Source organism: Macrobrachium rosenbergii, chromosome 22, assembly GCF_040412425.1.
Source record: "Macrobrachium rosenbergii isolate ZJJX-2024 chromosome 22, ASM4041242v1, whole genome shotgun sequence".
NCBI classification, from domain to species: Eukaryota; Metazoa; Arthropoda; class Malacostraca; order Decapoda; family Palaemonidae; genus Macrobrachium; species Macrobrachium rosenbergii.
Window position 1 is genome coordinate 12,455,887 of NC_089762.1, and position 22,988 is coordinate 12,478,874.

At 42.7% G+C, this 22,988-nt stretch overlaps 1 protein-coding gene across 1 annotated transcript; it reads right to left on the bottom strand.

Moving 5' to 3' along the window:
• Nucleotides 1-19,724: 19,724 nt before the first annotated feature.
• Nucleotides 19,725-22,190, bottom strand: LOC136850415 (uncharacterized). The gene has a single exon (XM_067123999.1). It carries the CDS (start codon nt 22,188-22,190, stop codon nt 19,725-19,727), a length of 2,466 nt encoding a protein of 821 aa, XP_066980100.1.
• Nucleotides 22,191-22,988: the final 798 nt, after the last annotated feature.

The window sequence follows — 22,988 nt, forward strand, 5'->3', positions numbered from 1 at the left end:
ACGATAGTCAACAACCAAAAAAAGAAAAGGAATACCCAGTTCAATCAATAAAAAGTTTGAATAGTAAAAGCCAGGCAGTGAGTCATGAAAGGCGTCTGGACCCGACAGCGGCCTGAAGCACAGTGGAGTGCAGACAGACAGGTGGGTGGAGCTTCCCCTGCCTGTTAGTAGTTGACCTACTACCTTGTCAATAAGTTTGGATGGCCTTTCCAGCTTGTGTTCGCAAGCAAAATCCTATGTAAAGAATGAAGATTTGTATTTGTGTAGGAACAAAAGTAAGTGGAGTTTGAAAGAGACGCTAAGAAACTCAGACCTTCACTTTTGCTTTTGTGTGTACGAAACAGTAGGCTACGTCTAGTATACATTAGTTATATACATCACCCAATCAAAATGTCAGTTGGCACACAAATTTCTCATTGAACCAATCTGTGTACATACATTGAATTAAATAGGCCTAAACAGTTTTCAGATAGGGGATTATGTGCTCTACCTGTATCTTTGGGAAAACCAAAAGATGTCTGTGAAGCAAAGCTTTGTAATGATGATCATATACACAAGATAGGTTGCACCGAGTTCATTACTCTGCTAAATGCATGTAAGCAGTGTTCTTGTGGAAGAAAAGATGTTTGTTTGCTTCAGAAATAGTTTGACTCATGTGAAAGAGTGTTGGCAGCACATTATCATAAAATGCTAAAAAACCATCTGTGTAACATAACCTTTAAGCTCTTGGTTTCATGTTTGGGATATAGTGTACTGCTTTTGACTAGATATCAGTAGTATCTAATAAAATTAACCATCTTTTCTTGTCAACTTCGAGCGAGGAGGGAGGGTAACTGTCAATTAACTTCACATATGACTGCGAAGGGAAGTGTTGCCCACAGATTGTCAGAGTTTATGTACTGAAAAATCTCTCTCTATGTTATTTGGTTCGTCTTCTTAATAATATAATTCATAAATAATTTAACTCTTGATATTTAATGTTAGGACAACACCCATCTCTCTCTCTCTCTCTCTCTGCACTGTAATGAAATATGAATTGCAGTATATATAATATTAAGTTAATACTGTAATGAAATATGACCATGTGCACAGGCAGTACCCAGTTTATAACGGAGGTTCTGTTTTTACGCTGCATTGTAAACCGAAAATCGTTGTAAATAGAAAAATTGTCGAAAATCGTCAAAAATCCTAAAAAAACCTTTCTTTTAATGCTTTGGGTGTATAGAAAACGATGTGAACTGCATTTTTATTGAGTTTTTCATAAAAAAAACTCCAAATTTTGATTATTCTGCTGTTTTTGAGTCATATTTCTTCCGTTGGATTGGCATACGATGTGTGGTAACCCTGGATCATGCGTCATAAACCAAAAAATAATTGATGAATATATTTGAAAAGCGTCGTAACCTTGGAACATTGTAAGCCGGACCCGTCGTAAATCGGCGATTGCCCGTATAATATTAAGTTCATTTTTAAATGAAATTAAGATGCTTTGAGAGCATGATTTTGTCATATTTACGATTTAAACTCCAGAAATAAGTCTTTACTGTATGTACAGGCAGTCCCCGTTTACGATGGGTCCGCCATTTATGTTCGCAGGTTACGGTTTTTCAAATATATTCATCAGAAATTATTTCCGTTTATGACGCATGTTCTGCCGCAACGCTGCCGTACGCCTAATCCGACGGAAGAAATATGGCTCCAAACGGCAGAATAATCAAAATTTGGATTTTTTTTTAATGAAAAACTCAATAAAAATGCAGTTTACATCGTTTTCAATACACCCAAAGCATTAAAAGTAAGGTTTTCTTAGGATTTTTGACGATTTTCGATGATTTTTCAGTTTACGACGATTTTCAGTTTACGACGCAGCGGAAAAACGGAACCACCGTCGTAAACCGGGGACTGCCTGTATTAGCATTTTTAGGGACCGTACCAAACTTATGTGAGTCTTTGCCTTGCGCAAGGGGTTGTGGAACCTTAATTCATGTAAGTTCGAAGTATTACTGTATAAAACAAAGGCCCAAGCACGAGTACACAGGTATATACAAAGGAATTACACGCCCGGGATGCCCCCACCTATAAACCAGTTAAAACTGGGATTTCCTTCTAGAAGGTTCCAGAGAGAAATGCTGGTGCAAGCTTCCAAACAATTCAGCTGACGTATTTCCTGCTCCCATGCGAACAGGGCCCAAGTGTCTCCAAGCAGATGCAAAATGCTGAACTCGCATCAGAAGTGCTAGGCTGGCCTGGATAGCACTGAACTTGAACTTTTAATTATTCACCCTCTGCCCTAAATGACCTCTGTATTAACAAAGAGGATATTCCGAAGCCTTAAATTTGGTACTGTAAATTCCATCTAGATGTCTACATAGTTAATTGTGGTAGGGAACTATAATAGTATATGTTATTAGTTTTAAAGTACTGTATAGGTAGGAATTTTTATGTTCTTACATAATGGTTGGTGCCAGCTGGTTATTACTGTTAAAAGGATTTTGACAAAGGAAAAATCTATTTCTGGAGAGGGGCCCGTGTCACCCGGTGAAAAAGTCCATTCAGCACTTATTTCTAGGTAATTCCGTTGCTAGATACCAGAGAAAGCTAAATGAAATGCTGGAGTTACTACCCCCAGAGCGTGCTCCACTAGATGGAGTCAGTATGGAAAAGGGTGAACTACAAAAAAACGGAACCTTATCCTATAGAGATTCCTTTCTAATGTCAAAAGTCCCACCCAGAGAGGTGCCTGATACAAGCTCCATGCACTACTTATGGATCTGTATACAAGGCAACACTAGTCGTATCTCCATGTTAGCACCCACCCCACTAGAATGATGCTTACCATGGGGAGGGGAGAGAATGAAAATAGGGTAGATACGGCCCTCTCTCCAGAAATAATAGATTTTTTCCTTGTCAAAATCCTTTTCTGATCGTCCTGTCAGCCAGTGAAAATAATAACAGAGAAATAAACATCATTCTTATGCTATTAAAGACTTAAATAGAGACGTTGAAAAGTAGGAGAATTCTACCCTGAACATTAGTAAGGTCCTCTAAATTCATGTAATGAAAATAATGTAAGTGGTCTCCGTCTAAGATCATGAGCTTAGAATAGAACCTGAATAGGCTTGTATTAAGAAAATACTTTGTTTAATAGCAGACCTAGTGACAATAATTTCCCCTTTAAAAGAGAGGATCTGACAAAATTGTGAGGTCCTGTCTAAAAAAGCCTGTAAGGAGAAAACTGGGCACAGAAACAGACCTTGTAAAAGGGGAGTACTTTTCTAAGGTGACTAATTCTGAAATGAGTACTTCAATTGTAGATAGTCAGGTGAGGGACTGCAACACTACTTCCTGATGAGGGAAACTAAATGATTGGCCTTACAGACAGGGCAGACAGTACAGGAAAACTAACACTAGAAGCTAAGCTGATTAAAATTTTTGGTCTTCTCAACAAGGAAAGGTAAGAACAAGATGATTGTTGGTTACCGGGCTTAACTCTGATACATTACTCAAAGACCAGGAAACCGAATGTGGACGGAGTACTGGTCCAGACGAACACAGACCTTAGGGATGAAAGTTAAGAGCCTGTGAGTCTGGTTCTAACAAAACACTTTCCTCGGGGCCAATGCAGCCGCATCATTACTGTAGCTTCCGAAAACTATGAAGAGTGCTATTACTTAACTGCAGAACCATACTGCAGTAGAGTAGGATCCTCTTTAACTGATTTCAGGAAAAACAGTAATAATAGTGACCAATATCAGTTTCCTCCTAAACTGTAAGATTCATAAAGACCACGAAGCCAGGACATCAGAGCTTGAGGGGGGCTGATGGCTGAGTTTATACCAGACGTGACAGCTTGATAGTTTGTGGCTGAATTGGGTTGCAAACAGACCTACTTCCAGGTCCAGGAAAAGGTCACAAGACTACCTGAATGACGCTCCGTCTAAGGACTATTCCGACACCAGGGGGGAGGCCCTGGGTAGGGAAAAAAGTAGTGACCTTTTGGACCCCTACGAGAAGGGTGGTAGACAGAGGCACTTGTGTCTGTTGGTTATGGAGAAGAATGAACCATAACCTGAATGAAGCAACTCGAGTCCAAAACCACTTGTTTACGCAGCGCACTATTGCTGTTTTGTTCAGAACCAGCCCAAAATGAAACTCCTTAGGGGAAGAAGTTTCCATGACAGGAAGACTGTCACCACCTCCAAAGCGTTATTGATATGGAATCAACTGACCTATGTGTACTTCATTGGGCCAAAATATCCACCTCACCCGCCCAGAGGTGATGGTGTGGAATACTGAGGCCGGAGGGGAAAGCTGGAGAGGAACTGACGCTGGTAAGCAATTTCTGATAGTTGTGCAAGGTCGAGGCCACTATTCAACAGGAGGAATCAGGAGACATCGTCCCTGACTCCGCCATACCAAGTCATGGCAACTCCAGCTTTGGACTTCAGAAGGAGAACCGCACTGAAGCAAACTGGAGAGAATCCTACATCTTTTCTTGGCACGCGAGAGGTATGCCTGGAGTTGATGAATGATAGGTCGCCTGCTATCTCTTTCCGCTTCCACTGATTCACAACTACTGAAGGCTACCCGGAATCAGGTGATTCCTTCCCGTTTACTTAGAAGCCCAAAGACTCTAGAAAACCGATTATAATGACCGGCACCTTGGGTGCCCAAATGAGTCAGGCAATCCAGACATGCAGCTAGTATGTTTCTACCGGAGCTGTTGAACTGACGGTATTGTTCAAACTGGCAAAGACCTGGAGCTGCATTGAGGAGGGCATGAGCCTGAAGGGGCACGCCACTTCTCGAGTCTGAATCCTACATGATAGGACCTTCTGCAACCAAGATGTGAAAGGAAGCTATTGAAAGGTCTATAGAGGTGGTTACGGCTCCACGGAGTAGTAGTGATCCGAACCCACAAGACTGTAAGCAACCAAGACTTGTCAGTGATTGAATAAGGAAATGAACGGGACACCCGGAAAAAATTTTTCCAGTGAAGGGAACTTCGGCAGACTGAAAGCCTGACAGGCTATCTGGCCAAAGACCCCCAGAACCTGGGTCGGAGGCTGATTGAACCTGATTGGGGGAGGGGGACAACAGTCCAGCTCCACCCTGGGCCTTGGATAATTCATACTCTGGGCCCAGGGACTGAAGTTCCATGGCCTCGAATGGCACAGCCTCCCACCCATAAGGAGAAATACTACAGGAGGAGGCTTGATTGTCTCCCCTGAAGCTTATGCCCCTAATTTCTCGGAGAGGAGTAGGACGCCTCACTCCTATGATAACTCCTGAGGGTCAGAGCCTCTGGCCAAATGTCTAGCGAAAAATTCTTCTTTCCTTAGGTTTTCGTGATGAAGTTAAAGCAAAACTCATGAGGCACGTGGGGAGGCAGAGACACACGGGCTGTTATAGCGGGCTGATGTGTTGGTTGAACCTGAACACATCGAGGTGGGAGGCTGGGAGGAGAGGCTGGATTGGCTGTCTAGGGGCAGAAACCTGAAGAGCCTGGAAAATTAATCGCCTGAGAGCAGGGGGCCTCTTGAATCCAGCATGAACTTCTTTTGCCGGACTTGGGACAGGGCCCGGCAAGACGAGACTGCTTCTACTGTAAGGTAGACACCCACGAGAACGGAGAGGCTCTGAGTGCAACATTAGTAGCCCCAGACGGGGTCAGAATAACGCTTCACCTGGGAAAGATTAATTCTCCAGGTGAAACTGTTCATAAAATTTTTCGGCTCAAGGCGAACGGTGCCTGACTTACACTCCTGTTTCAGCTTCCGAAATTGACTGAAGCTTAGGGAGCTGTACGCTGAATAAATTAGAAGCGTAGTCCGTGGTTAGAAAATTCACTGTGAACGCATCTGTGATATCTGTCTCCTGTAGAAATGCCTCAGCGATATATTTCTCAAAACAAGCCTGTTGATAAGAGGGGCTACATAATAAGGGTAGGAAACAGGGCTCTCAAAGAGAGTACGGTAAGACCCCACAGCTGGCGTGAACTTGGAATTACTGCCACTCAAGAAGTTCTCAACGGAGACGATGTGTCCAGCCCCAGCGAAGATGAAGGTCACCGCGGATCCTGCCAGACAGAATCCATGCTTCGTTCTTGACAGTCTGGCAAAACCCGGATAAGGGGGATACCAGACCGGAAGGGAAGAAGAAATGCTCCTTCCACTAACCTCCGCAGCCCACACCTCTGGATACAGGAGGGTGCCTTCATGCTGGGAAGCACACAAAGGAAGGCGCCAAGGTTCCGCAGACTGGAGGAAAGAGGAGGTGTCCGAACGATAGAATCTCCGAACGGAGCAGATTTAACAGGTGATCCATTGACAATGAGTCTTGGCGATTAATCTCTTTGGGATTTAAGCTCCTGGGAAAGGGAAGGCACAGACCACGAGGTAGATAGATAGTTTAATAGGTTGGTCAATGACTCTCAAATCGAGCTCCTTATAAGGAGACCGTAAAAGAGTTTTCAACAAAGGAAGGAGGGTAACCGCTTTGCTTTGCTTAAGTTTGGTGTCCCTTTCCAGAAGATCGGTTAAACTCGTAGACGGTAATCGATTAGAGATCCCGTGACGCTCCCTTCGAGGGGGCCCCCGAGCGTCTTCTGGTTTAAAAAGGTTTTTTTTTTTTTTTTTAACTGATTTCACCTTAGGACGGGTAGACCAGGAACCTCTGCGCGCGGGATGAGAAGCCAATCAATCCCTAAAGGAAAAAGTTTGCCTCACCTAATTCCGGTGTTAAGCGAAAGTTCAATTCATTCCCGCACCTACTTATCGCTCCGGGACGATGTTCACAGGTTCGAGAACGAGACAGAAGGCCGCAACGTCTTCAGAAAACTCTCCGTAAACAGTTAACTTGAAGCGAAGAGTTACGAGACTTGCGGCCGGCCTCCAGGAGGGGGAAAAATTAGGACCCCAGACACCGGAGGAACAACTATTAATAAGTCATATGAGACGGAGTTTGGCGAAGAAAAAACTGATAGGTGTATATGAAACCTACCAATTTATCGAGAATTTTGCCCGGAAACGGAGTTTGGTGGAGGAAATCGATAGGCGTATATGAAACCTACCGATCCACTTCGAGAATCTCGCCCGAAAGAGAGCCCAAACAATCAAAGAGAATTCATTAATAGTTACATGAGGCGTGGAGAACCGATAGGTTTATATGAAACCTACCGATTTAACGAGAATCTCGCCCGGAGAGGAGTTTGGCTTGAGGAAATCGATAGTGTATATGTGAAAACCTACCGATTTATCAAAGAGCAAGCTTGACGGAGGTAAACCGAAGCAGGTGTATATGAAACCTACGATTCATCATCAGGTAGCCTGCTCGTGGAGCATAGCGAACAACGCACCTGCTGGGTGCCAAACGACTAATAATAAGCCAAATGAGGCGCGCTTACGGAGATAAACCGACTGGTGTAAAATAAAAACCTACGGACTATCAAGTAGCCTGCCTCGGAAAGAGCATAGCGCACTCTTTACAACCTTCCAGCCAAGAAAAAGTCACATGAGGCGGAGTTTAGCCGAGACGAAACCGACAGGTACAGGCAAACCCACGGGTTCATCACAGTCTGCTCGGGAGAAGAGAGCGCACTTCATAACCTTCCGTACAAACTATAAAAATCTCCAAACAGACTGGCGCACCAGAATGGGGAACTATAGACTGCGGATTGCTGGTTTGTTGCAGGATACGGAGCATTCTGCACTTGACAAATCCAGCTGAAAACGTATGAGAAAAGGGCATGCTGGAACGGATGCCGAGCAGAGTAATCGTGAGCAGCTTGACTTTAGCCTAGTCAGACCAGGAAACCCCCGGAGAAAACCGGAGAAAACTGGGCCAATAGACAAATCTCTGGCGACACAAAAACAGAGTCACCGGAACATTCCAAGCGATCATGTTTGAAATTAATATGTGGGAAGGTTATGAACTGTTCGAAGTGGGCGACTCCGAGCCAAGAGAGGAAAACCCTCGGAGGAGGATATCCTGAACGAAGTGATAGCGGTGGGGGGGAATAAACGCCGACCGCTTAAACACTAAAACTGCCGGAGCAGTAAGCGCGAGAGCGCCCAACAAGATAACGAAACACTGAACAGGTAGAGCGCAAAAAGGGAGGGGGAATGAAGTAAATAAAACAGAAGACAGTTAGGTGGAAAACGCCAACTGGCCTCGCATGAGATCCCAAACAGTGAGTAAAAAAGAACATGTAGGAAGCAATCACGAAGGAAACAGTCGACTAAAAGGAAGGGGGAAGGATAGGCCAGGAGGTTGGTAACCCAAAGTAGCGATCAGGGGTGGGACAGCACTCCTGGCGCCCAGGAGATTCTCATAGATCCCCTCACATGTAAGCTGCAAGGTACGACAAGAGCGAGAGAAAATGAGAGGAAGGGCAAAAACCTCACCCACAGGAGAGAGCAAAGAAAGATAAAAGGAGTGTAAACAGGAGGGGGAGAACACCCGGTCACCTCCTCCAGGTCCAGGTGGAGTGCCAACTCAGAATAATCGAGGACAACCCTCAATCAATGCAGAGGAGGGGCTGTAGGCTACAACATAAAAATAAGGATAAATTGCTCTCAAGCTCCTGGGAAAGTTAACAAAACCTTTGAAAACAAACCAAGGGAGAGAGAGAGCAAAGGATAAAGGAGAGAAGGGGATTCTCGATACCACAAAAATAATATATATATAGTCGGTAAAAGAAGTGTGAACAGGAGGGGGAGATAACGTCACCATTGGTAAGCAACCCAGCATGATTGAACTAGGATAGGGCTACGCAGGTAAACCTTCGCTATTCCAGCTTAGTCTTAAGGAACATTAGCCCATGAAAAGTCAAACAGGGAGAGGGTGGACGCGCAATGGCATCTCAAGCCGAAACCAAACAAAGGGAAGCACCAGACATAAAACACACGTATGCCAGAACGAGATCATAGACATGAAACTCACACGTACAGATCGAGATCATCCCTCCTTTTAAGGATTTTTCCTCAAGGAAAAGTGTTACAGCCAATCCCTAGGCTAACTCTGTAACGGAGGCGTATGTAAAGGACAGCCTAGGAGAGGGGTACACAACCAATAACTCAGGATAATCTATAATAAAACAAAAAATTTCTATATAGTACATGTAGGAGATAGAAGGCCCAACACGACATGAACGTGACGGGACATGACCGACCTCCAGTTAAATGAAAGTACTCCAAAATTAACAAAAATCAAAAGCATCCAAGCACAAGGTCAAAAATTAAATGTACCAGTGAAAATCATGTTCCCATACGTTAGAGAAGTGAGTCTAATACAAGGCAAAATAAAGCCTAAATAAGAAGCGAATAGGCCCGAGGGGGAACCACGTAGCCTAAACAGCAAGACAGCGCTTGACCAGGAAGGGGAACACAAAAATTCACAAATAAACAAAATTATAAAACAAAGTAAAAACAAAGTAAAACCGTAACAGTACCAATGAAAATAAGATCCCCAAAGGCTAAGAGAAGTGAGGACAAAAAATAAAGCATAATGAGGCCATGATAAGCGACCGCTCGAGGGGGAAGCTCAGCCCAAACGCTCAACAGCACTTCGAATGAAGCCACGATAAAAGCGAATGGGCCCTGAGGGGGCTCAGAGTCTAATCGTTAAATATCACCTCGTGAATGAAGCCATGATAAAGCAAATGGGCCCGAGGTGCTCGTAGCTCAAACGCTTAAACAGCACTTCAGAGTAAAGGGGCAAGAACAACATAAATTAATCAAACCCACTAAAGTTAGGATCATTAATTGCAAATATCCCAAATAAAAGGGATACTAATAACAACACAAACAAACATGCCGACTCAAGACCAAGTGGAGTCAAGAGACGCCGTGGAGAGGAGATCGAGACGGGCGTTATAAATCCCTTTAATTGCCAAAATCCAAAGGAAAATAAGGAGCCTCAGTCGCCTAAAAACAATAAAACACTGGTACTCAAGTTTTTGAAGAAGAACTCATGAGGATGCTAAGTAAAAATCCAAAATAGAGCACAAAATAAGGATCATTAAACGAAATTGACAGAACGAAATCGCTGCATAAAAATGGAATGCGACTAGTGTTGCCTTGTATACAGTCCGCCAGTAGTGCATGTGGGCTTGCATCGGCACCTCTCTCGCTGGACTTTGGACTGGGAATCTCTATAGGATAAGGTTCCGTGTTTCCTTGCAGTTCACCCTTTCCATACACTCCACTCCATCTAGTGGAGCTCGCTCTGGGGGTAGTAACTCCAGCATTTCATTTAGCTTTCTCTGGTATATAGCAACGGAATTACCTAGAAATAAGTGCTGAATGGACTTTTTCACCGGCTGACACGGGACCCCGATCCAGAAATTAGATTTTTATATAAGTAACTTACCAAGCAATTACATAGCTATAGCTTCAAGCTATTGTGGCAACTTAAATTCAGAATTCATGCTAGCACGTCAATTGTTTAGTGTTTAGTGTAAGTGACTAGTCCTGTCCACTAACGGGCATACTAGGAACAACTTAGCAAACAGCCTCATTCTGTTTCTGCCAGTCTCGCTGTAAACATCGGATCTTTGCAGTAGCCTTTTTCATTATTTGCCGGTTGTATAATTTCACTACAGGAGTGAATTTGCAGTCGGTTAATTTTCCTTCACCGAGTAGCGTAATATAATGTAAATGTTGCGTTCGCTACCGAAACGATATTTTCGGTAATGAATACATATCTGCAATCTCAAATTATGTTTGATAGGAATTGAGATGTGTTTGTATGGTGATACTCTGTGTACTTCATAACCTCTTTTGGTAAAGAATTAATTAAACATCTTATTATTACATTTTCCTTTGCAGAGAAATGAAAAATGTGTAAGGACAGAACGTAGTGAGGAGAGAAATTGTGCTTCATTTTTGGTTGCAATGGGCTTTTGGAAGAATAAATGTTCTTTACAGATGAGAATTGGCTCTGATCTCCCAGGACCTGGGAGCACCCAGCACCCGGCACCAACTCTCTGCGCATCCAAAATTTCCTCTCCTGCTACTAGCCCTCTTATTGTTCCCCACTTGCTCCTGTGCTCGCCTCCTCGCCTCTCTTCCCATGCCACGTTGTTCAGGTTCAAGTTAACAGAAGTTAACCTGTATTAGTGAAGTGTTGTGCATTTGAGGTGGTGTTTACTAGTTCCCTGATGCTCCTAGACAAAAGTTCCTGTTAAACTCCCATGCACCAGGGAGGAGACATACCGGGTTCAAGGGAGGCTGGGGGTTCATTCACAGGTAGTTGCCCCCTCAGTCGCACCTCGTTGCCAGTCCCAGTATCAACAGACAGCCACTGGAAAGGCATCTCTGCTGGACGTAGCAAAAAGAAGGTTGCTATCTGGCCCCTTTGATCACCTAACTCAGTCCCTGGGTCAGGCTCCCCCTAAACCTGAGAGGAGTGCATACTGACAGTCCATGAATCTGAAGGATTTGCCCCCTGGTAGTTGCCCCCTCAGCCAAGCCTGTTGTCTGCAGGTATTGACGGACACCGGGAAAGGTATCCAGGTGGGAAGTGCATGCATTGTCGTTCAGTGGTTCGGACTCCAGTGCTGGCAAGGGCTTAGTTGGCGATTTTCTAGTGTTTCTACGCCATTGAAAAGGCATGCATCTACTGCTGAGTGTGCTTTCTTGCTGCCTTGTAAGTGGCCCAGAGAACAGGAGCTTAGTCTCAAGCCTACCTGTAGCTTCTGAATAGTCCCAGCCATTTGTCTCCTGAGCCTCGTAGAGCACCAGTATTTGGCCATGAAGCGTGTCTCTCCCTTTAAGAAGTGTTCGGTGCCAGATGGGAGCGGGGCATCCAGTGTCATAAGCGCCCAATGTCCGAATGTTCTCCTGTGTCCGAGGGTTCACCTGTCCCCATGCATCCACCTAGCCCCATGCATCCACCTGTGTCTGTGTGTCCACCTGTCCTTTTGGCTCCAGCTATCAGGAGTCCAGCGCCACAATCCGGGCACCAGGCACCACCTCTTCAGTATCAGACTACACAACGTGCTTAGAAGCATTTTGTTGAGCAGGACTTTCTTCATCCTCAAAAGTTCTCCCAGGGATTTGGGAGTTTGACCTGTTGAAAAGGAGCAAGACAAGTGTCTTTTGTCCCCCCCTCCCCCGTGTTTCAACGGAATTAGACCTCCTTGTAGATTTTTCAAGATTTAGAAGTCAAGGTTTTTCTTCATTGACACAGGAGCACTGGCTAAGTAGTTAGAGGACTCCCAAGTGTTCACCGAGAAGCTTTGCCTTGGTTTTTCTCCTAGCCCTGTCCTGTGCGGACAAAGACAGTTGACATGGTTTTTAGAGATTTCTGCTTTTCTTTGGAAGCTCAGATAGAGAGCTCCAGTGCTCCTTTACTTCTGTGAGAACCACACAGTTGCAATCAGCCTATGTGCACAGTCTCTGTAGCAAGCGCCAACTTTGGCTTCAGTCTCAAATCTCAGAATTTTTTGGTTTTTCTGTCTGCAAGAGAATTAGCAAGTTACTCAGATGGTCTGCTAATTTCTAGCCCCTTCTTTGTTACTCGAACATTAGTGGATGAGTCTGCTGGGGACTCTGTCATCCACCAAGATGTTTTCAAGTTAGACAGACTTCATAGGAGGGTTTTGCAATTCTTCCTTTAGTTGTCATCCAGTTCTGAGATTTACAGCACAGACAGTAAACACCATAACATTTTTGGTTCGTCACGGCCGCTGGAGATACACATGACACTGGCCGTTCTCCAAGCAGTAAGGAGTCTAGCCTCATCTCAAAGCCTTTCTGCAGTTTCGCTGTGGTTTTCATCTGTCTCTTCTTTGGTCTCTCTTCCATGGAAGACCTTACTTGGGTGCCAAGCAAGAAGAGAAAGCACCTGATCCCTCTTGGTCCACCGTAGCGGCGCCCATTCCTGAATGCCTGGAATCAACTTCTGAGTGCCTGGCGCCATCTTCCTGGCACCTGATGCCAATTCCTGAACTTCCAACATCTGTCCCAGAGCACTTGGCACTATTTAGCCAGGACTAGGCTCCTGCCTCTGAAAACCTAGCTTCTGCTCATGGACTGTTTTTCTGGTCTGCAGGGAAATTCGTTACACTTGGTTTTAGACACATCTCTGTTATCCTGTCCCACAGCTCCTTCTCTCTTGGTTAGGAGAACAAAGTTTAGATGGAGACAAAACCAGACCGCCTAATCATCCATTCTTCCAGTTTGTGGATCTAGGCTTCGCCTCTATGGCATAAGCCTTCTCTTGCGTCCTCGCTCTTACAGTCATCTTTTTCTGACCATGATCATAAGTTTCCTGAATATGTCCATGTATCCCAGGACAGCTGACATCCTTGTTTCCCTTCGAAAGAAAGCTTGAAGATGTTGAATACAAGACCAGCTGGGACGGGGAAATATAACCGGATACCATTGTTTCCCATAGGCCCGGAATTAAGTCGGACATGCAGTGGTGGCTGTCTAAACTTAGTCTTTCAGAAAGGAAGTTCCTTCTGAGACTAGACTCAGTCTTCTGCTCAGCACCTTCATTTAGGTTGGGAGCCTGCTCAAGGAACTAGAGTTTTCTGGAGAGGCGGCGAGTAGCGTGAGCTGTTTGTCAAAATTTAGGCTGATCGGACCTGCAAAAGTCACACAGCCAGCAAAAAAGCAGAGGGATAGGATCCTTAAAGATTAAGTACTTAGAGGTTAAGGTCAAACCTGGCGGCTAGCCCCACTATGCCTATTACGCTTCCCATACCTATCTACTCCCACATCGCGTGATGGGGGTGAAAAAGGGGTCCCCATTGTTTCCCCAGGTCAGGCAATTGGGGGAAAGTGATTCCTATACTGCTACAAACTGGCGCAAGCCGCTATTCTCTGGTTCAAAGTACTCTCACTGCTACATCGCCCGCCATATTCCCCTGCCCCGACAGTCAAGATGAACAGCGAACTGCATTTCAAAATTAACCCTTAAGGGACGGCATAATTTATCAATGTGCAGCACCCCAGACCGGGGAAACTTTGAGGTCGGCAAAAAAAAAAAAAAAAAAAAATCACATCAATGGAAAGAGAATGACACGTACATTCAAACTGTATAAATAAAAAAATTCTAAAAAATTTTCCCTACCTTCCATGAGAAGTTGAAAATGACTATTTACAATCCCTTGTTGGGCCTCATTTATAAGACAGTCGTAAATTTTACCAACTTATATATGTTTTTTCTCATAAATAAGTTTTTTGGATTTTGTAAAATTATTATTACTGCTCACACAATATCAAAACAGATAAGAAATAAAAGCAGTAACAAATTTTTTTATATTTGTTGTAAAATATTCACGTAAATTTACGAGAAGGAAGATTTGTAAAGTCACCACATCGGCGCCAGCGTAGTGTTTCGGCGGCGCCATTAATTAAGTCTCCGCTGAGTATGTTTTCTTTGGTGACTTCCCATTTTCTTCAAACTCAATTAGTCACGCCTAAAACGTGCCAGGTCACGCATTTTTAACCATTTTTACTTTATGCGTATTTATACAAATGTCACACATTGTGTATCACATGTTTCTTCATTCACAGGCATCAAGACTGTATCCATATTGTAGTTCTGTATGTTTTGTATTGTAATTTGTACTCGTTCACTGCATATTATTGTTTATTGTTTCGACCTCAGGTCACAGTCAATTCCATTGTCTCTCGCGGGCCGGCGTCAGTCGGCTGCTATATAAACTGCCTGGATCTGTAATAAAGTAGCAGTAACTTTTACCTTCTGGTTTCTTTGACACCTTACAGTGGTGACCCCCAGAGTATCCCGGAGCGATTAACGGACCGACACGGCGACCTAGTCTTGGCTCCAGGATTTCTCCAAAACGCTCTTAGCGGCCTAAACACGGCGCTGTAACCAGTGTTTGGCGTGCTGACTTGTCGGCGACGGACCCCCCCAGCGTCACTCCGGGGTGTCCCTCAAGTGGCAGGGGCGTGACCCTCGCCCCGAAGGCCCCAGCCTGCTCTGCGACATCAGCACAGGTCAGCCCGCCCTTTGGTTCCAGCCTCGTCGCCCTCACAGCCAGGGCGCCAGGTATTCGACATATTCACGGCCTCTCACCCCTCCGGCCTCACAAACCTTTCAAAAAAGTTCGTCTGGCACGGGTGCAGGACCACGGCCTGGGCAAAACTGCCTGCAGTGCCAGACCAAAAAGGTGGTCGAGGGTGGCGAGTTCCACAGCCACGCCATGCAAAAGTCGGGCCTTCCCCATGGCGGAAACAGATGCCTGCGGTGGTAGACCGTTCGACGAGGTGGCCCAGCCACACCCACAGAAGCCACCGCCAGCGCGTGCGCCGAGGCCCTGCTCTCCAGTTGGTTAGCCGAGTTCCCGGACCACATCACAACTGACAGGGCCCCGCCTTCCTCTCCGAGTTGTGGTCTGCCTGGCTCAACTGCTGGGAACCACGCACCACACCACCACAGCGTCAACCCAGGGCCAACGGCCTTCGAACCCCCTAAAGTCATCCCTCATGGATCCGAGGATGGAAACATCAGCTGCCGTGGGTCCTCCTCAGGTTGAGAACCGCCCCCAGAGACGACGGCACCCCATCTGCAGCCGAACAAACCTATGGGGGAACCCCTCGTGGTGCCAGGAGAGCCACGGATGACGCCCTAATCAAACACAGCACAACTCTTACAACCAATAAAATAGAATCTTCTTAACGCCGTCCGTCCACATCACAATTGAACAAAGGCTTCAGCTGGTACTCCCAAACGACTGGTTTCTTTACGTATGTCGGAACAAAAGCACCCCTTAACCGCACTCCAGGTACCACCAGGAAGGGGAGCAGTTCAACTCTTACATAAATAAAATAGAATCCTTAACTTACGAATACATCACAATTGCAAATACTTCACAAACACTCTTTAGAACAAAATAAAGGTACCACCAAGGAGCAGTTCGAGAGAAGTTAACTTAAAGGTCCGCAGTCTGAAAGCGAAGAAGACCAGTCACGGAGCCAAGGAAGTAAACAGAAAACGAGAAGCAGCAAGGAGTCTCGAGAGAAGGAAAGGAAGGGTGGTAGCGTACATAAACAAGGATTCTTAAACTTATATGATTAATGCATAATATATCATATCAGTAAATACAAATATGGGTCTTGGCAGCTCCCCGGGGCTAAAAGGCGGCTGAGAAGTGTCACGATGATCATCCATATGGGGGATGGCGAGGGACGCTTGAAGATGCCTAAATGCGAGACAAGGCATCTGCTACTTTGTTTTCTGCTCCAGGAATATGCTTTACTTTCACATTGAATTCCTGGATAATGAAAGACCACCGGAGCAGTTTCTTGTTATGGAGCTTTGCTCTTTCAAGGAAGGACAGTGGCAAGTGATCTGATAAGACTGTCACAGGAGTATTTCCGCGCAGATACACGCTGAAATGTAGAAGTGCAGCTACTACACCATACAGCTCTTGCTCTACAGTAGACCAACGCTGCTGAGTGGCAGAGAACTTCCTGGAAAAGTATGAAACAGGAAGCAATGGGGATCCATCAGACGGCTCTTCATCACTGGACTGCAGAAGCACAGCACCAATACCTGTGTTGCAAGCATCAACCTGCAGATAAAAAGGCTTGTACACATCTGGGCATTTCAAGATTGGATGGGAGGTTAACATAGTTTTTAACTGATTGAAAGAGTCTTGGCATTCTGGTGACCAAATAAATTTTGCTTTAGCTGATGTGAGCTCATAGAGAGGTTTTGCAACAAGAGCAAAATTTTTACAAAATCTACTATAATAAGCAGACATTCCAAGGAAAGTCTGTACTTGCTTACGGTTAGATGGAACTGGATACTCTAAGACTGCCTTTATGTTACTATCTTTAGGTATGACAGAACCACTACCAATTACATGACCTAAATAGCTAACTTTGGCATTGCCAAAACAGGATTTTGAAAGATTAATAGTCAAATTGTTTGCGTGAAGTTTGTGGAACAATGCTTGCAGTGTTTCAAAATGCTTATCCCAGCTGCTTGTTGCAACAACCAAGTCATCCAGGTAGGCATATACATCTTCAAGATCTCTGATCAACTCATTCATCACACGCTGGAAGGTCGCAGGGGCATTACACATGCCAAATGGAAGAACGTTGTACTGAAACAAGCCAAAAGGAGTAATGAATGCACTGATCTCACTAGCATTTTCAGTTAACTGTATTTGATAATAGCCCTTTAAGAGGTCTATTTGAGTTAAATATTTGCAGTTTCCTATATTGTCCAAGATATCCAGTATTCTAGGAAGGGGGTAAGAGTCCTTCTGTGTAACACTATTCACTCTTCTATAATCTGTGCACATCCTCACTTTCCCATTGGGTTTGGCAACTAATATGCAAGGCGAAGCCCAAGGCGAGCAACTAGGGGAAGCTAATCCATTATTTAATAAATATTCAACCTCTCTTCTCATCAGCTGTAGTTTTTCATCTACGATACGGTAATATGGTTGACGAATAGGACTTGTATTAGGGAAAAGCTCTATGTCATGCAAAATAATATTACACTTACCAGAAATATCTGAACATACACTTTCATATTTGAGTAACAGACTCTCTAATTGTGATCTCTGCTCACAAGCTAAGTGTTCAAAATACTTATCTCTGGGATGCATCAGAGTTGGAACAATCTGTCCATGAAGTATTCAGGTCTAAGTGCATATCCATCTCATCGTAGTCTTTGGTACTCCCACCACAAGGTTGCACACCTACTTCACAGGGATGCACACTGTCATTAACTAACACTGGGGAAAGCTTATGGTAAGGTTTAATTAGGTTTGAACTACATTCAGAAACGGTTTTTCAGCAACAATTTTTATCAAAGCATCGGATAAAGCTGAAAGTTGGCAAGTGTATATTTTATAACCCTTCTAATTTTTTGCAAGTATTATTTAGAGCCTGTTCGATAGTTTTGATATTTATAGAGTAAAAGAAGTCACCGATGCCGGGACCGAGAAAATCACAGACAAGGATCCCTAAAACAATGCGTAAACATAATATGACGCATAAGGCTCCCGCCCATCCACCAAGGCGGTGAATTATGCTTAAAGAATTTAGGCTTCGACAAATTCGATAATGGCCAGCATTGGAATTGTCCCCGTGGTTGCAAGACTGCATTTGTGCTCCTAACAGAAACTTATGCCCAAAAAGTCGGGCAGGAGCTGTTAGACAACACGTCATTTTGAGGAAGAGTACTTGACATCGGACATTATTGAGAGCGTGGGATTATTGATCTCGCTAGCTGATGAAAACTGGATGATGACAGTCCTGGAAGTGGACGACGAAGACATTTTGTAAATTAATTATGTATAGTGTTAGATGTTTTATTTGTACCTCTAAAACATATCTATTAAAACACAGTGATTATAACAATATGTTCCTCATTCAAACTGATTTCAATATATTTTCCTTTCCATGCATATCAATATAAATCCTTTACATTTGATTGATATTGAAGCAGGTAAATAATAGCTTGAGCTTGCCCTTTGACTCCTACCAGTACCTTTTTTTGCCGAGTATACAAGCGCTGTTTAGGGTGTTATATGATATAAATTGTTACATTAACTGAAATCGTTGACTTTACAACTCTTCTAACAATTGAGGAAATGAGGCATCATTGCTTTTCATTTAAATTCTATTCTAGTGACAACTTGACATGCTGCAAACAGAAGGCTATAGTGTCGAAACCTGAGATAAACAAAATGGATTATCTTTTTGTATTCCCGCCCTGAATAGATGTAGATCTAACAAATGAGCTATAGACTGGTTCATTATGTGGATGAACTACTTGCACTGAATTATTTGTAAAGTAGAAACATTACGATATCAAGAAAATGGAAGAAATTTTAGTCCTAACAACTGCTGTGGAAGTTATGAAACCTCCACAAATAATAATAATAATAATAATAATAATAATAATAATAATAATAAAATTATTGAGAATGATAGTGCTATCAAGGGACGATGACAATTTCATATTTGAAGCCTTGTATGGGTATTAAGATAATTGGATGTCGTTCTCCTCCAGGCGATGACATATATGGGTGCTGATGCAAGAGAAGTAGACAAACAAACCTTCCCTTTCTCTTGGCCTTGGGTGCTAATATCACCAATTAAGACGTTTTCCCCATATGTAAACTTCTCTTCACTTTCTTTAACAATTATTGTGTTCAAAACCCTTACCTGCTTGGTGGCAAACCCACTTTTACTCTGGTAAGTACCAGAACTATTGAACTTAGGTAGTAAGACTTGCAATAATTAGGTAGGGTTATGTTTTAACAACTTTCACCTTTATCCGATGCTTTGATAAAAGGTGTTGCCGAAAAACCGTGTTTCATCGGCTCTGAATGGAACCTAGTAGCTGGGAAGACTTCTTCCTCTCAGGGGTAGAGACAACATAATTAAGTTTATTAATAACTTTTGTTACCTTATATGGTCCTGAGAACTTTTAGTGGAGATCCTGGAATTGGAAAGTATACTAAAACATTGTCACCAAGTGTGAACTTTTGCACTTTAGCTTTTTTGTTATAATTTACTTCCATTTTCTCTTGTGAGACTTTCAGATTATCATAGGCAAATTTATGAATTTTGTCAAATTTGTCTTTCATGTTTTGCAAGTACTTGGTAACTGTAACAGGAGTGACTACTTCAACCTCACCAATTAAATTTTCTTTAACAACTCTTAACACATCTCTAGCCTTTCTACCAAAAAGCATTTCAAAGGGAGAAACTCCAATGGACTCATTTGGGACTGCGTATCACGAACATCAAGAGATCCAGATTTTCATCCCAATCCTTAGCAGATTCCAAGGCATATTTTCCAAGAAGACTTTTCATCGTTTGGTGTGCCCTTTCCAACACACCCTGAGACTGTGGATGATAAGCTGAAGAAAATGACTGCTTAATATTTAGTTCTTTCAAGACAGATTGGAAAACATCACTTTTGAAATTTGTTCCTCTATCACACTGTAATTCTTTGGGAAAACCTAAGATAGTAAATATTTTAATAAGACTTTCTATGATCTTTTTGGCAGATATATTAGGTAAAGGAATGGCAATGGGAAATCTTGTGGTTGGGCACATTACAGTCAACAAATACTGATTACCTTTACGGGTTTTGGGCAAAGGTCCCACACAGTCTATTACAACCTTACTGAATGGTTCATGTGGAATAGTAATAATTTTTAATGGTGCAGGTGGTATCACCTCGTTGGGCTTTCCAGCTATCTGGCAGATATGACAACACTGTACAAAGCTTTTTACATCATTTTTCATTCTTGGCCAATAGAAATTATAAGATAATCTCTGGTACGTTTTACTTACCCCTAAATGAGAATCAGCACAGTGAGCAATTTCAAGAATCTTACTTCTGAGTGAAGATGGAACTATAACCTGCTCACAGTCTGCCCATGATTTTTTCGCTGACAATTTAGAAGGACGAAACAAGCGCATCAGAATTCCATTCTCAATATAGTAACAAGGAACTTTGTCAATATCTGATTTCTGCACAGCCTTTTCAAATAAACTACTCAAACTACCATCTTCCTGCTGCAATTTAACAAAATTATCTTTAGAAAGGTTTAGCAGATCTGGTAAATTCGAATGGTTAACAGAAACATTAGGTACATTCTTAGGTTGTTCATCAGTAGATTTCTTTGAGCGAGTTACTACACAGATTGAATCAGCATGATCAGGACTTTGTGCTTCTAGTTTATTACATTTACTTTCAGGGTTACAAATGATCAAATTATACATTACTTTACTGCCTGCTAAATCATTACCAAGGACAAGATCTACATCAACAGGAAATTCATTATCAGTGACAGCAACTTTAACAGTTTCATTAACGTAAGGGCAATCAAGATTTACTTCAGCAAGAGGCAATACTTTACTACTTGAAAAGTCTGAAACAACTACATGTTCATCAGATAATTTAAGATCAGGAACAAGATTCTTATGTATTATGGACTGAGCAGCCCCTGTATCTCTTAGGATAGATACTTCCTTTGAATTGAGAAGACCATGGCAAATAAATTCTTTGAAATAATCCAGCTGATCAACAGCACAATGCAAACCAGTTTTCTTAACCGTTGGCTGTGATGATATTTTACTAGACTGATTAGCTACCTTGCACCCTGGTTTAGTACAATTCTTTATGGTGTGGCCAGGCTGCTTACAATAAGCACAAGAGTTAATACCAGTTGCACCATCAGTATCTTTAGACTTATCAGGAATTTTAGGCCTATTCTTATGAATTAAATTATAGTTATCAGCAAGATTTCCAGCTTTCATTAGATCTTTGACCTCTCTCTCAGCTATATACATCGAAATAGGTGGTGGTAATCTCCGATAGAATTCTTCTAAGACTACTAGATTAACTAATTCCTTGAAAGTAGTGACATGTTCACTTGCAAGCCATTTCTTGAATAATCTAAGCTTCTGACTAGCAAATTCTGTAAATGTTTGAGAAGCAGTCTTAGTAGCATTCCGAAACAATTGTCTATAACCCTCGCTGGTGATAGCATAAGCATCTAGAATGTTCTGCTTTATAACATTGTAACTTTCACCTATTAAATTAGATACAACTTGAATTGCTTTACCACGTAACTGAGGTTTAATTAACCATAACCACTGATCCGCAGGCCATTCTAGATTAGCAGCAATATCTTCAAAAGCAATGAAAAAACTTTCAACGTCTTTCTCATCAAAAAAGGGTACAAGCTTTCTTGCTCTGGACAAGTCAAACTGAATGGGCTGAGAACTAGAAATACCCAACTCCTGACGATGCTTTTCTACAGCTATTTTAGCCTTTTCCTCCTCTAACTTCTTATTTAGCTCAGCCTCTCTAACCTTATATTCTAATTCCAAGTCCAAAAGCTTCTGCTTTTCCTCTAACCTCTTTCGTGAAAGATAATCTTCTTGTTCTTTGCTAACTTCTCTTAGTCTTAACTGTATTCTAGCTAGCTCTAGTTCTTTATCTACTTTACTTTGCTTTGACCTCAAATTAACTACCTGTTCTTCAGTAAAAACATCCTCATCTATATAGTAATCCAGAATGGAGTCTAGAATTTGACCTTTGAGCGCAGTGTGGCTCACTTCAATATTAAGCTGACTAGCAAGAGACAGCAAGTCCACCTTCTTCGCTTGAGAAAGCAGAAAAAGTTTACCAGCAGGGTCTGTTATAAATCCAGATACATCAAAAGGCATTTTGGAGATTATTACTCTACCGGTACAAAATATCAGGACTTCAGGAGTAATTTATCAAAATGCAAACATATTAACTACTGCCCGTTAATACCACAAGCATTCTTTATGAATAGTCAAGAAAACTGAACAGAGCTCGTCGTCGAAGTCGAATCAGTAAAAACATTGGTAATGACACTGAAAATCGCTAAGACTAATGGGCAACATCGAAAATGAAGAACTATTCTTCTGACAAAAATTACACTTAAGATACGTACGTTTATTTAAGATATGCATATGCAAGCATGAGTATGAATGAAGCATTAAAGATGAAATCGCTCATAAGAACTAACTTCAGACGCTTCGAAAGCATTGTCTTGTGAAGACCAATTGTTTGTACGGGATCAAACCGCTAGTCAAGACATAACAATTACTTTAACGATAGTGACTTGGTTTAGGTCGCTACAACAAAGATAGCTTGACAGTTTCCTTATAACAATCAAACACGGAGCAAGGAAACACGAAGTGCCCTTATAACTCTAAACTCGTCAGTACTATCGGGGAGCAAATTATTGCTAAGACGCCAACACGGCATAAATGACGGAGAACTTATTCTACCGGAGAGACTGGCAATCAGACTAACACTCAAGGGAAGCAACCCTCACTTTCGCTTTAACGAAAACTTAACCGAAACTATGGCAGTGGTTAACAATGGTAAATAAATTTTGTTAACTAAGAATGATCAACACTAAATACGAAAAACCTTATCCTGATATTTGAATACCGAAAAAGCAAGTTTATTCTACATACAGACGTGTGTGT